The sequence below is a fragment of the Chenopodium album genome, chromosome 14 (genome assembly GCF_948465745.1).
Source record: "Chenopodium album chromosome 14, dcCheAlbu1.1, whole genome shotgun sequence".
Classification (NCBI taxonomy): domain Eukaryota; kingdom Viridiplantae; phylum Streptophyta; class Magnoliopsida; order Caryophyllales; family Amaranthaceae; genus Chenopodium; species Chenopodium album.
This window is the reverse complement of record NC_137847.1, coordinates 39,219,493-39,235,015: the sequence shown is the minus strand read 5'-3', so window position 1 is coordinate 39,235,015 and position 15,523 is coordinate 39,219,493. Positions and strand designations below refer to the sequence as shown.

The 15,523-nt window shown below is 34.4% G+C and overlaps 2 protein-coding genes across 2 annotated transcripts; both read left to right on the top strand.

The window, feature by feature from the left end:
* Positions 1-1,999: 1,999 nt before the first annotated feature.
* On the top strand, positions 2,000-3,898 carry LOC145580231 (cyclin-U1-1-like). The gene is made up of 2 exons (XM_081637651.1): positions 2,000-2,525; positions 3,506-3,898. Exons 1-2 carry the CDS (start codon positions 2,089-2,091, stop codon positions 3,735-3,737), a joined length of 669 nt encoding a protein of 222 aa, XP_081493777.1. The 5' UTR covers positions 2,000-2,088; the 3' UTR covers positions 3,738-3,898.
* A 2,320-nt stretch (positions 3,899-6,218) lies between these two features.
* LOC145579224 (uncharacterized) lies at positions 6,219-13,151 on the top strand. The gene is made up of 7 exons (XM_081636471.1): positions 6,219-6,367; positions 6,724-6,798; positions 6,918-6,967; positions 7,080-7,144; positions 12,584-12,675; positions 12,770-12,841; positions 12,925-13,151. The coding sequence occupies exons 1-7, from the start codon at positions 6,365-6,367 to the stop codon at positions 12,961-12,963; spliced, it is 396 nt and encodes a 131-aa protein (XP_081492597.1). The 5' UTR covers positions 6,219-6,364; the 3' UTR covers positions 12,964-13,151.
* Positions 13,152-15,523: the final 2,372 nt, after the last annotated feature.

The following is a 15,523-nucleotide window of genomic DNA, read 5'->3' as shown; positions in this document are numbered from 1 at the left end:
GTCTGGGGGAGGCACCCTTATTTTCCACCCGTCTCCCATGGGGTGCATCTTCAAAAAGTTTTTAAAACCTTTTTCCATGAGGTCTATGTCTTTCATGGAGACGTGGATTTTGAAGGGATCGTCCTTCTCCTTCCATTTCTTCCTTTCTTCTTCCTCACTATCCTCAAGCGGAGGAAGATCGTCACTGCTCTCTGAGGAAGAGACGTCAAGTCCTCTTCCCGTCTCCTCCCCATATTGGGAAACGGAAGCTGAGGCGGCCTCCTCACCGCCTTGGTCGCACTCGTCCAAAAACGAGTCAGGAGGAGTTGGGGGGCCACGCGGAGGGGACCTCTCCGGAGCTGTCTGGTGTTCAGAGCCAGACGCCTCCCCCTCAGGCGTTTGGCCGCCTGAGCCTTCGCTCCTATAATTGGGATCCAGTGCCGTCTGCATAGTCCGAGCCATTGTGCCCTGCACAGACGCGCAAATGGTCGGAATCCAAGCATGAGGGTGGTCCCAACACCCTGAGACGGCACTACCAGTCCTAGACTCAGCCGTCCCTGGTGAACGGCTGGATTCTACCCTAGGTTGTGCCGTGTGTGTTGGTGATGAATCCATTTATTGCAAGGAATATATACAAGCGGTAAAATGAAAAAAGAGCTGAGAGAGTCAGAGACGGTACCTTTAGATTTGAGATATGAAGGTAGACGGGTCCGCCTGTGTTGAAGAGGCTGAGTTTTCTTAAACTTGCACTTGACTCAGACGGGTGACTTCTGCTCTCTCTTTCAAGATTCTCTCTAAGTTTACTCTGAAAATTTTTGTGAAACGTACAAAAATATGAGGGTAAACGACTATATAAAGAGGGTAAATGAAGGGGTATTCCTGTAATTTACCCAGAAGGTGAACAGTAAAATTTTGGCGGTAAAATTACCACCATTCAAAGAGTGACACGTGTCACAGATGCCACGTGGCGTGCCACGTCACATCTGTGAGGGGCAAATGTTTAGGGTAATTTTACCCCGCCATGTGGCCCAATCAGAGGGCGACACGTGTTAGCCCTAGGATGGTCCAAAGTGGACCATCCCTGCTTGACACGTGTCATCCCAGATATTTGGGGAAATGACGGCCTTCTGGCCCAAATCCCGAGAAAGCCGCAATGCGGCGCAGCCCACCACTGATTAGGGTTCTGTGACCTAATCAGGGGCACAACTCCCAAGGACCCTATAAATAGGGAGATTCCCCTCTTTTGGAGGGCACGTTTTTCCACTGATTACAAACTGTCCCTTTGATAGAGACAACTGAGCTAGAAATCCTAGCAGATCCCCACCTAAATTTCGGCACCTTTTTCTCTCCTTTCAAGTTACAAACTTGATCGTCGGAGGCGGAGCACCTACCAACCGGTGTCTCCGTTTGTCTTGCAGGTACAGGCCGCTCCGGACCAGTCTTCGAGCTGTAACTCCCCCGAGGGACAAAAACACCCAAAACACCAATGGTGAGACTCTCTTAAATATACAAATATCACTTTCAATTTATGGCCCACCAAATACATTTCTTTTTTAATATCAAATATTGTAAGATTAAAAAATAAAAATAAAAAAAGGTAAAACTTAAATAAATTACAAAATAGATTAAAATATTGACAAGGGCCCACACTTTTTGTCAAATGAGACTCAAAGTTGAGTATCTAAACTTAGTAACTTATCTAAACTTAGTAACTTTCTTTTGGAGTTGCTAAGTTTAGATACCAACTTATTGGTATACATTGCAAAAAATACTTTCTCTCTCCTAAAAATACTCACTTGAGTTTTACCATTGGAGATGGTGTTAGGATGCATAAATCATGCAATAGAATGGAGTACGAGTAGAATTTTCATCAACGTTGGACTTTGGTGAGTTTTCTTTGGTTGACAAGTCAACAGACAAGATTCCAAATACATGTAGTCCACTCTTATAAGGATGGCAAATAGTACACGTGTCATATACCTACTTGATAATCACCCAAAGTTGATAACACAAATCCCAATTGACAACCTTCACCACCAAATAATTGGCCCGCCAAACTTTAACCCCTAAAATGGAGTTCATAAAATGGCTTAAGTGATAACCATAATAATGTTGGCTACTATACCAAGTGAAGATCATGTTGGTGGGCAGCAGCCAGAGACAAGCGCAGCCGAGGCGACGACACCAAGGGTGTTGCTCATCTTAGCCGCAATATTGGAACGTCTAGTGGCTAGGAATAATCCACTTATAGAGCATAATGGTCGTAACAACTTGATTCATCATGTTAGTCCTAGGCCATTGGCGGCGGGTGAGCTAGGAATGAGCTTGAAGGTGTTCAATGGGGTCCGAGCGCCAAACATAAGTATAGCCAAGTACTTGGAGAGGCTATACAAGTACACAAATTGTAGTCCATCTTGTTTTGTGGTTGGATATGTGTACATAGATAGATTGGTGCATAAACATCCCGAGTTGCTCGTTATATCACTTAACGTTCATAGGTTGCTCCTCACAAGTGTTATGATCGCGTCTAAGATGCTTGACGATGTGTACGCTCTCTCTCTTGATCCCTCTTCCTCCTCTATAGAGTTGTGTTACAATTTTCATAGAATTAGTTTTAGAGTTGAGTTGATATTATCATTATACCATGTCATGTGTTTTAGTTATAAAATATAATACAACTTCATTAAATAGAGCTTCAATAGCATAATTTTGGGAATTGACTAGTTTAAATAGACCCAAGTTTAGGTAAGATATACTCCCTCCGTCCTCGAAAGAACGACCCATTTAGCCTAATTTTAGTCCCAAAAAGAATGACCCAACATTTATTAAAATCACAAAATTACCAATATATCCTCAAATATTTTTGTCATGTAGTTTCTTCTCTCTATTTTACCCTTGTATTTTTTTATATCTTTGTGTCATCTCCTCTTTAAATTTCTAAACTTTTTTTCTCTCTCCTGACACCATTAATTTTTCTGTCTCCCTCTTTCTCTCTCTTCATTTTTTCTCTCTAGGTATTAATTGCAAATTATTGCTGACTTGTGTTTTCTCACACATTTGTACTTGTAAATTAAGTTTTTTAATACCCGCGAAATCAACCCAATGGGTCGTTCTTTCGGGGACGGAGGGAGTATAATACAACTTCATTAAACAGAGCATCAATAGCATAATTTTGGGAATTGACTAGTTTAAATAGACCCAAGTGTAGGTAATTAGATAAAGAACCATATTTATGTATTCCCTTCGTTTTTAATAATGCAAAAATTATTCAGGATTTTGTTAGAAATTTAAAAAGTACAAAATAAAATTTAGTGAGTAAAAGTGAATTTAAAATCAAGAATGTGAGAAAATGGTACGAGTAGGTGGGAATATCATAAGAGGAGAAAGATATAATGAAATATTATAACAAATCTCTATTTAAAACAGTGTTCTTTCAAGAAAAAAATTGTTACATTTAAATAAATAAATAAATCAGAGTGATCAACACTTATAAGTGACTCTGATCGATAGATTTTATAAATGGCAGGCAATACAACAACGCCTTCTATGCGAAAGTTGGAGGAGTAAGCAACTCAGAATTAAACAGATTGGAGCTGGAATTACTTTTCTTATTGAATTTTGAAGTCACGGTTAGTTCACCCATATTTCAGAGCTATTGTTGGTACCTTGAGAAGGAAGATTTGAGAATTGGTTCTACACTTAAAAGAATTCAACAGCCACTAGCTTTTGATATCAAAGATGATGCGAATGGCATTTGATTGCAACGAACAACACAAAATGCTTTAATTTAGGTAGAAAAGTATACAAGACAATTGTATTTTTTTTTTCTAACTTTTACTATGCAATATTTATTTTATTTTCGTTATATTTATTACTTCGTATTAAATAATTTCTACGGTACTATACATCTACTTCTATACCTCAACTTTTACGATTGTTTTGGTCAAATATTTGTGGACTACACACTTGGAAGTGAGAAGGGAAGGCAAGATAAGGGATACTCTTCTAACACTTGCATTTGAGAGACTTCGGCCTTGCAATGTCGAGGTGTTCCAAACAAAGGGTTAAGAGATATTTAGAAGTGTCTCGCGAGGGCAAGTTGGTCGCGAGATTTAAATTTTGCCATTGTAGATTCAGTGGTACAAAATACACTCTCCGTATTACAAAATATAATTTCAGTAGTATTTCAAAAAAGGTTCAAATGTCTCATTAGGTTGTTAAATAATACCATTGAAGTTTCACTGGTACAAAATACACTATCAGTTGTACACAATACAGTTTTAGTGATACTTACAAAAATCTTCAGCGGTGCAAAATATACACTCAATAGTTGTAGTCCCAATTCTTTTTTATCTTTTTGTACGTGAAACCATTTTTGTCAAAAAGGTCTGCCCTACTCCATCCTTTTTTCAATCTCTCTATCTCTCTTTTCCTATTACATTTGTTATATTATTTTATGTTGTGTGACATCTTATTTTGTCTCACAACCCTACATTTATAATTCCTCTTGCAATGTCAAATTATCAAAGTTAGGCCCTGTTCTCTTCACCTTAAAAAAATAATATTAAGTAAAAATAATTTCAGTTCAGTAAAAATAAGTTCTGTTCAGTAAAATTAAGTTCAGTTCGGTAAAAATAATTTCAATTCAGTAAAAATAAGTTCAGTTCAGTTCAGTCAAATTCAGTTTTCTTAAAGAAGAATTATAATAGAAAATCAGTAAAAATAATTTCAGTTCAGCAAAAATAATTTAAGTTCAGTAAAAATAATTTAAGTTCAACAAATATAATTTTATTTTAATAAAAATAATTTCAGTTCACCAAAAATAAGGTAAAGTGAACGTGGCCTTACAAGATGAATAATCTCAACCAACTAATTAAAGCCTTGCTCAGTAGCTAACTTTTATGTGACATTAGGTCAAAACGCAATTTGCAATTGAGACAATGTTCAAAATTCTCCAAAAGTAGGTATACTTGATTATATTGCACAATAATAAATTTACAAAATGTTGATATGTTAGAATATTGCATCGAAACAAATCTTAAGAGATGCAAGATACAAAATTTATACTTCTTTCACTCTTTAATTTATTACAAACATATAAATCAAACAATTTTTTTTTTTTCACGACTACTATTCATCGATTGACCTCATTGTTGAACGATTTGTAACAATGGTTGTGTCTTTGTTGATGTTTTTATTTGATTCAATTCATTTATTGTCATATACTTGTAAGATTTAAATCTCTTCGTACATGTCATATAACCTTTTTTTTTATTTATTTTTTATTTATTTAATTTTTTTTTATAAATCAATTTATTGAATAAATTAAAAGTAAAAATTTGAGACTAGACAGACTACCAATAACTTAGGTTGCATGCGTACATGTACAAAATGGATTGAAGAAAGCGTCAATCCCAAAATAGGGTATATGGGTATAAAATGCTACAATCAACTTAATACTACGTATATCCAGTAATTCTTAAAACAATTTGAAGATTCATTCAAAAAATAATCCATTAAAAAAAGTAATTGTCGTATAAATATACATCGCGTTTTTTATAATACTATTATTATCTTTAATTAAGAAAAAAAAATAAGATAAAATAAACAGTAGAAAGTTAGAATTATAAATCCAAATATTTTTAAACTTACTAATTTAATTACTAGTAATATTTTTTTTTTTGAAATAAATTACTAGTAATATAATAATAATATGCTTACATAAATTACCTCTTCCTCTCTATAGTTCTATATTGTCATTTCGTTGTTTCCAAAAAAAAAAAATTGTCATTTCGTTCTATCATTGGATCACCTATAGTCCCTCCGTTTTTCACACGAAATGTTTTGACATTTTGCAATATTTATCTAATTATCTACTTGACTAATATTAGTGATTTATACGTAAGAAAAAATTATAATCTTGAGGGCACTTGTTGAAATCATCAAAATAATCTCCTTCCGCCCTCTTTTGTTTGTCACTTTTGAAGAAAAATCACGGGAATTAAGGTGAAAAATGTTAAGTAATGAAAATATACGGGAATTTAGTTGCTTGTAGTCTCGAACACGAACACAAACATAAACACTAAACACGACTGTTGGGCAAAGTGTCCATATATCCTAGCCAATATCTAAAAAAAAAATTATATAAAAAAAGATTATATATATATATATATATATATATATATATATATATATATATATATATATATATATATTTGTTTTTTTGGTATTCTACCCGATTCACCCTTTGGGCTAATCGAATAGAATCTGCAATAGCACTAGACGAGGCTCCTGAAACTTGCGTTTCATTAACGCTTTTTTCAAACTTCCAACATCGCCTGAATCTCGGTTTTGCTGCTAGTTACAAACCTTACCTCCATTAACAATGGTATGTCCAAATTCTCTCTCCTCTTCCTCTTTCTTTTCCATATTTAGGGTTTTATTCTGCAATTCTTAGCCAAAACATGTTAGATTACTTCTTGTTTTTGTTTATTTTGATTTTAATTTTTACTTCTGTTGGTGTAAATATATGTGTATGTTTGCTAATTTTGCTGGAATCTGGTTCAATTTAAGTGTTTCCTGTTCATTTACGATTAAGGTTTTGAATTTAAGGGTGTGTTTTTAATTTGAAATTTTGGGATTAAGAGTGTAAATTGGGAATTTTTCATGAAATTCTAGGGTTATAATGACAGAATATACATGTTTTTGGTATTTGTTTGGATGCTGAGGGTTTTGTATTTTTAGGCGGATCCTGAATTGGAAGCCATCAGACAAAGAAGAATGCAGGAGCTGATGGCTCAACGTGGCGGAGGTGGTTCGGTATTAACTCGATCAATCGTGTTGATCTGTTCTCTAGATTTTTCAAGCTTCTGTGTGATTATTTATTTGATACTGCACTGTGTATAGTATATTACTGACTGTATGCCTCATTCAATTAGGGAAGTCAGCAGAACCCTGAACAACAGAAGGCTCAAGAAGAGGCAAAAATGTATGATTATTTGTTACTGTGTGATTTGGTGGTATGAGAGTTAATGTTTGTTTGATGTGTTTTTCTAATTTGTGTTAAATGGCTTTGGTTTGTTTGGCATTATGAAATGAAGGGAAGCTGAAGAACGAAGGCAGATGATGCTTGCTCAGATTCTTTCCAGTGAAGCACGTGAAAGACGTAAGCTTAGATAACAAATTAATATGATGTTACTTATTTTTTATTTACTAGTATATTGGTATGAAAAAACTATGAGCATTTGCTTAGGAATAAGTGATGTTTTTTAATTGAACATATAATTTGCTACTCTTATATTTTCAATCATCTGCATCTGTTAGTGATGTAATGTATGATTTATTTGTAGTGTGTATGAATGATGGATAGTTTGGTTTATCCTTCAAAACTTTTGTTTATTATGAATGATCGGTTATTTTTGATAATTTGGTTTAAAATTAAGAGATTTTTTATCCTTCAAAATTTTTATTATTTATTACAAAAATGTTTTAGGAGTTCTTAATGGATGATTATTTGTAAATTTGAACAGTTTTTGTTTGTATTAATCCATTCTAAACTAATTAATTAGAGTCTAGAAATGATACCAATTAGCAAGCAGTTTAAATTTAAATTTGGATAAAATGAGAATAAAAGGATGGGAGTAAGGATAAGATATTGAGAAAATGGCAAACTTCTTGAGCTACATTTTGTAAATCTAGTCGAGTTGAACATTTGAACCGTATCAAGGACTCTTCTTGGTTATCCCAATATCTCTTGGAGTCAATGTTTGAATTGTACTATCAATATAACCTTTAAGTGAATTGGCAAGGGTGAGTTTGTTTTAGGATATAGAGTGATGGAAATATATCAAACAAATGATTCCATATCTTATAATTACATGCCTTATATATATACCTTTTAAAACGTGCATCTACATGTTTAACTTCATTAATAAATGGAAAATTTGAAAAATACCACCATTTAAAGTAGTGAATTTTGACATTACTACCTCAAGTTTTTTTTTTTTTTTTTTTTTATTTAATCGTACCACCTAGTTTTTTCCAAAACGTTTAAAGTACCACCACTTTTCTGTGTGACGTCATTATGGGTCTCACTTTTTCACTTTCTCTTTCTTTCCCCTCGATTACCCCTATCTTCTCCCCTCTTTCTACCTATTCATCTAGCAAATTTGATTTCAATTATAGCATTTTCGCAAATTAAGGTATTAATTTCTGCAATTAAACCTTCAACAAATTGAATTGATTAGTGTAATTAGGGTTTAGGTAATCAATTTGGGGGTTTTGCTCAATTTAAAAAATTAGGGTTTATGAATTGATTAATTGGGTGAATAGTTGGACAATTAAAACATGTAATTGGGGCAAAAACACAATTAAAACATGTAATTGGGGGGAAAACACAATTAAAACATGTAATTGGGGCGAAAACACAATTAATATCAAAATTCACTACTTTACATGGTGGTATTTTTTAAATTTTCCTTAATAAATAAAGTTTTTATTTTGCCTTCTTTAGTGTTAATTGTTTTTTTTTTTTTTCATTAATGTTAATTGTCTTTTTTTTTTTTTAAAAAAAAAAAAAAAAACTATTTAGAATAACACGCGGACATTTTACATTTATCACTCTAAAATATTTGTTTATATATTTTCCCTTATTTTTTCAATGTGGAACATATGGCGTGCTTGTATATAACTTTTCATATCTTATTGTCACGTGTTGATTAATTCCCTTTAGTTCCCATGCATGCGGTCCACTAGAAAACACCCATTACTCCGTTAGACTTTAGTAAGGATTTCTCTTGATTTTGCTAAGCTAAGTGTGCTACGATTTATGGCTAACATATTGCTCACAAGTATTTTCAAAGTATGCTTTGATTACTTGAAGAGAGAATACAATTTGAAGGTGTTGGCTACTATGTACTAGTGGTTGGGATGACCTATTTAAAAGCATCCATCCTTCCTATCTCTAACTCTCTAGAGAATTCCTAACCTCCTGACAGGGTAAAGTCGTATCCCCTAATCAAAAGTAATACCTAAGTCCTCTAACTAAAGTAGATAGGGAAGTAGGGTCGAATCCATAGGAAAACTGGTCTTTCTACTCCTAATTAATTAATATAATCTAAATTATTAAGGTAACCAATTTATTGTGTTTAATATGAAATTATACTACGGAGATTAAGTTTAGAGAGGAAGTCGATAATAAGAAGGCTTAGGGTCATAGGTTCACCAATAATTAATATTCTGAGATAAAACATAACAATCAATTAATTAACATTGCACGGATAACATGATTAACAGGCTCTCGCAATTTATTAACCAACATAGATTTAACAGGCTCTCGCAATTTACTAGATCTAAGTTCCTATTGAAAATAGCCTTTAACATTAAATTAACATCTGCTCGATTCATCAATTCAATATTGCTAAACATTCACAATCAAATTACATCTGCTCGATTCATAATCCAATTGCAAAGAATTAAAACAATTCAATAAGAAATTATCATGAAATATCAATAATCAACAATAACAAATTATCCCTTCATATTAATTATGGATCCCCATAAACCCTAGAATTAAACTACTCGGACATAATTAAATCTAAAGCAAGCAAACTAGTAAAACAAGTCATAAGGAATTGAAAGGAAGAAATTACCGAAATTAATTGAAATAGAAATCGTACCAAAGACGGCGGAATTACAAAGTAGTCAAGAACAAGAGTAAGGTAGAGAGAAAAGTCTAGAGAGAGAAAATATTAAGTAGAGAGAGAAAGTAAAAGGAAAGATTGTGTAACAAATTACAATCCTAAAACGTACTTAAACGAAAATAATTAACGATCCTAATTAGAAACTAAGTGCCTCAACAACTCAGCTCCCCAGAAACACGCGCCCGATCGGGCTAAGGGCCGCCCGATCGGGCGCGCCTTTTGCTAGATGCCCTTTGCTGCGCACCTCGCCCGATCGTGCTAGGCCTCGCACGATCGGGCGCGCCTAGCACTCGAGGCTTGGTGCTGCGTTGCCTTGCCCGATCGGGGCTATGCTTGCCCGATCGGGCCCTTGTGGCTCCTCGAGGCTTTGGACTTCCGATTGGGCTCGACTCCTCGGCCCAATCCGGATCTCCTCTTCGGGTCTTGAGTACTCGGTCCAAACCTCGGTATTCCAGATACCGAGCCTTTAATCACCGGCTCGATGGATCTAGCCGGCCTTGGGCTTCAACGACGGTCGTGCTCCTCCAATGCTCGTAGTTGCTTCATAAAATCCCGGGAAAATGCTCCAAAGGTGCAATTCCCTACAAAACTCAACCAAAACTACGAAAACACTAGAAAACACATATTAGTAACAAAAGTGGCTCTAAAGAGCCAAAAACACTACTAATTATGACCAAGGGACGGGGGTAAAATACTATATAAAATGGACATATCACCTCCTCAAATGGAGGGTTTTAGACTACCTTCTAGAGTGTTCCCACCTCCAAAGAACTACATACAAGGAGGTCTACACACATCCATGCCTATAATGCACAAGACTCTACATAGATCCATGCCTAGAATGCACAAGACACTCCTAGAACATTGCACCTCATATGTACATATATAGAAGAATCTAGAAACATTCTACTATGTACAAGATGCTTGAATATTTGAGAGTTATCCCCTCTAGAATACTCTATAAAAGAACCTCCAAGAGATCTTCGGAACCTTCTAGAAATTTCTCTCGTTTTTAGGACTCCTTGCTGCCCAAACTCATATTTTGGGACCTCATCTTGGAGATCCGACACCACTATGGTCTTACTTGGCCCAATATATGGTGGACTCCTAAATTTGAGCCCATTTGGAGCCCATTTTACCCTCCAGATGACCCATAATTGTGTTATTGTCAAATGTGTGTTTACTAGAATTACAAGGCCATAACAAAATAAAGCTCTATAGGAGGAAGTGTGCCCCCAGCACCAAGGGTAAGCCCCTTAGCTACAATTATGCCTTGTTGCCTAGTGACTCATCCAACGCTCTTCTTTGGTGTGGAAGATCACCCGTGACATTATGCTCTTATGTAACCTACTCATAATTTTTCATCAAAGCATCAAGTTGATTTCAACCCGTACATGTCACGGCTGGCAATATTAGTGACCTTCCTTGGAAAGTCCTCAAACCGCACCCTTTCACCCTTGTGTGTCAGCTACTACTTAGATGTTGTATTAGCCACACATTTTCTCTCCCTTTCAAGAAAAGAATAGGCATTAGAGGAGCTAAACAATCTTGAGCATACCCAGAATGGTGTAAAGCATAGAATTTTATGATAATATCTTTTGGTGTAAATAGTTCTTTTTTCTTTTTTTTTTTTTTTGGGGGGGTTAAGTCATTCGTTTTGAGCTGTGTATCCTGTGCTTGTATTTGTGTGACAAGTTGGATAACTCCCCTTGTGGTGAGTCACTGCTACATCTTTACATTGCATTGAGAAATAAACAAGTCCCCTCCACCCCGGTGGTGAGTCACTGCTACATCTGTACAATGCATTGAGAAATAAACAATTCCGACTGTGGCCACATGAACTTTTGTTTTATTAGTGGTGCATCAGTATTTTTTCCAAGGCTAGAATGCCTATTTGTTGAACGAAGTTTGGATCTGATGGTTCCTATTTTTAATCTTGTCAATTTGTGATGCTATCTGCACTTGTTCTTGAAGTAAATTGTGAATTTCCTTTGTACATTTACTACTTGGTAAACTATATGATATAGTATCTTTTTCTATGATATTGCTGCCAGTAAAATAGTCATATGAGTTTTGGTGGCATGATGAAATGTGCTATTGTAGATTACTTAATTTGATTTGAACTATAAGTTGACCCTATTATGTTGAAGGCAGGCTATTACTGTTACGGAGTAGCGTATTTTAAATATAAAATAAGTATATGCATCATCCAAGCTTTGATTGGATATTAGGCATGGTTCAAACTCTAATGTATGCTCTTTCTAATTGTTAGAAGCCTAAATTAGTCCATAGAACACCTAGAAATGTGAGGATATTGAATCTTGCACTATATAGCATGATCTTTTCTCAAGTATTTTTCTACTCCCATTTCAATTTAATAGGTAAACCAAACCAAAGCTTGACAAGTTAACATATTGTTTTATGCAATTAGCTGTTGGCTTTATCATTATGTTTTAATATAAAAATAGATGTGATGCGAGATCAAAGAGGAGTTCTATTTATTTTGATGAATGGGAGACGGTGTGAGCCCCAACTTGTGGTAGTGGGAGGGTAGAGGTCTTTTTATTGTTAATAGGTTCATGCCATCAAAGTAAGAGTGGTAATTGAATTGGGACGGATGTAAATTTTTTTTATTTTATTTTTTTATTTTTTATTTTTTAAAATACAGGAAATCAATGTGTGTACACTTCAAAAAGTGAGTCCTATCTAATGTACACAGTAGGGTTGAATAGTGAAGCTACTTTCAGTAAACTTCTTTTTGAATGGGGTGTACTTTGCCTCTCAGGGGGGGATGTGGGCTATCAACAGATGCTACATTCATTCACTCCACATATCTGTATTGGCTCTCTAGATCAACGCCATTATTTAATGCTAAATGCATTTTTCTCTTTTCTGATCAACAGTTTCTCGGATCGCTCTGGTTAAGCCTGAAAAGGCTAGAGGAGTAGAGGATGTTATATTAAGAGCTGCTCAGATGGGTCAAATTGTTGAAAAGGTCAGACAAAAACCCTTTTAATTTGAAATAACAAAGTGTTTGGTAGTTTGTTGAAAGAAAGCTAATAGAGGTAATATGATGTTTGATACTACAGGTTTCTGAGGAAAAACTTATATCACTGTTGGAGCAAATTAATACTCAGACAGCTAAGCAAACCAAAGTGACTGTAAGTTGTCTTTACCCCATAAGCAAGCAATTCTCTATTTGAGCTTCTATTCTCTTATTGTGCTTGTGTACTCTAATTTTCAGATCCAGAGGCGCCGAAGTGTTCTCGACGATGATGATTAGATTCATTGCTGCTGTAGAACTGCTAGTTCTAAAGACCTGCTTTGTGCTTGCAAGATTTCTTTGATTTTGAGTCTTGTGTAACTATGCTGAGTAGAAAAAACCTGGCTTGTTTATGTATTTGATTGCTATGATAGCAGTTGGTTATTGCTGTTTAACAGAAATTTAAGACATTACCCGCTTTTCTTGAAGAGGGATGTACATTTGGAGGGGAGGCCATTGTTTTTGCCATGTGCATACTGTCATGAAACGATGATCCGTTTATTCTATATGAGATTGAGACCACCTCTAATTAATATCGGTCAAAGCTTCCTATTTTCTTGTTCATGTTTGTCTGCTGCTCTCTTTTCCTCGTTCGAATCCTTTTTGTCGTTCATCAACCTTGGCAGTTGGCACAACAATTCCCATGAGCCAACTGCCTCTATTGGTGCATGTGTCTTGGTGTTGGTTAGTGTCATTATGCGGTGTTCTCCTTGCATATAGCTATCATAATGCTTGTTGTGTATCTGGGGAAGATTGGTCTGTCGGGTTTTGCACAATGTGACTCATCGTGTATCATACTGCCCACTTTTGCTAGCTAATACGGAGTAAGATTTTCACCAACCAGATAGTCCATAGACAAAAACCTTTTTTTTTTTTTTTTTTTTTTGGTGTTTTTTCTATTTGGCAAAGATGGAAAGTATGTTGAGTAGTGTAAAATATGTAACGGTTGCCAAAAATACTTCATAGTTATAATTATGCCACATAAGAATCTCAAGCTACTTCCCCTTTAAGGTATAATGATGTGCCAAATTCACTAATGTTGCTTAACAAGTGAAATTTCACCAAAAAAATAAAAACATTGAGTATAATTACCAACGAAAAAGAAGAAAGAAAACAAGGAATACGTACTTGGCATTGTGAAATTTGGGAGTGGAAGTGGTGAGAGAAAAGAAGCCTTATAAAGTTTAAGAGTGAAGTATAATACTTCCTCTGTTTTTAGTTGACACTTTTCTATTATCACGCTTGTCAACGCATGTTTTTAACGATTAATATCTCTAATTATCAACATTGTAAAATTATAAAAAGTGGATATTAATAAAATATACATTGAAACGATTCAAACAAGATCCCACATGAATATGTTTTATCGTATCTATAAACCACAAAAGCTAGTCAAAGCGTGTTGTGTGAATAGTGTAAAAGTCAAACGATGTCAACTAAAAAAAACGGAGAAAGTACGTAGTAAGAGAGAAAAGTGGTGTTATGAAGTTTGATAGTGAAAGAATAGAGTAAAATAAAGGTACTCCGTATTATGAAAAAGTTTAAGAGTGAAAGATAAGAGAGAAAATTGGTGTTATAAAGTTTGATAGTGAAATAGAAGAGTCAATCAAACATGATACCCTTGTCAATTTATTAATTTGATATTTGATACATATAATTAACTGTTAGTAAAAAAATAAAAAGTTAACACTATAAAACTTTATATTAATACATACTTAACAACATATTTCATGAAAAAAAAAGTTTGTTTTTATTACATTACTAAAAATCATAATCAAAGCTAGTACTCCCTTCATTCCTGATTAACACACTTTCTATTTTATATCTGCTCATGATTAATTGATGCATAACTGAAAATGGTAAGGACTGACTAATATTTAATTGTTTTTCTATCTTGCACAATGGCCCATCAATTTTAGGGTTAATATTAGAAAAATCCTTCACCCCCTTCCATTTGCATAATGGCTCAGCACACACTATTTTTATGAATAAAATAAAGTTCCACTAACATCACTTTATAATAAACATTTCAATAAATCTATTGTACTAAACTTTTTTCTTAAACTTTGTTCTTTCAATGTGTCAATTATATGAGAATGGGGGGACTCGGAGTAGTATATATGAAGTGCAAAAAAGTCAACAGTTTCAATTATTTTGAAGAGGGGGTATTGAATTTGGATATAACATTGAGTGGATACAGAGAGTGAAAGAGGAGAGTTACAGAATGTAAGATGTAACAAACAAATCGAAATTAAACCGGTATGGACTAAATACAATCGGAAACTAACTTTAACCCAAATTAGCTAATTATCAGATTTACTTGAACCGATTCATTTTAACCCAAATAAACACATCAATCCGACATTACTAGAATAGTAGAATCTGACATGGCTTGACCCATCCCCATAATTGATAGTCATTGACCCAATTATCAAACTCTATGCATATATAAAGTTTTCCATAAGTATACACCTGAGATTGATTTTGACACGCTTCTATATTCTATATGAAAAAAGCATTAAAAAACTCAATGCAAGGGCTTGTTTGGCATCATTTTCTGTTTTTAATTTTTTTGAAAGTAAAAAACCAAAAACAGGAAACAAGAAAAAAGGTATTTTCACTTTATAGTTGTCAATTTTCAAAATTATCATGATCTTAACAAGTTTGAAATAATTTTGATTCATTATATGACATATATCATATGATTTTGAAAAACAAAAAACCAAAAAACAGAAAAACTACAGTGATGCCAAACGAACCCTTAAATTCCGGGTACCAAAATCAATTCCCAACCGAACCA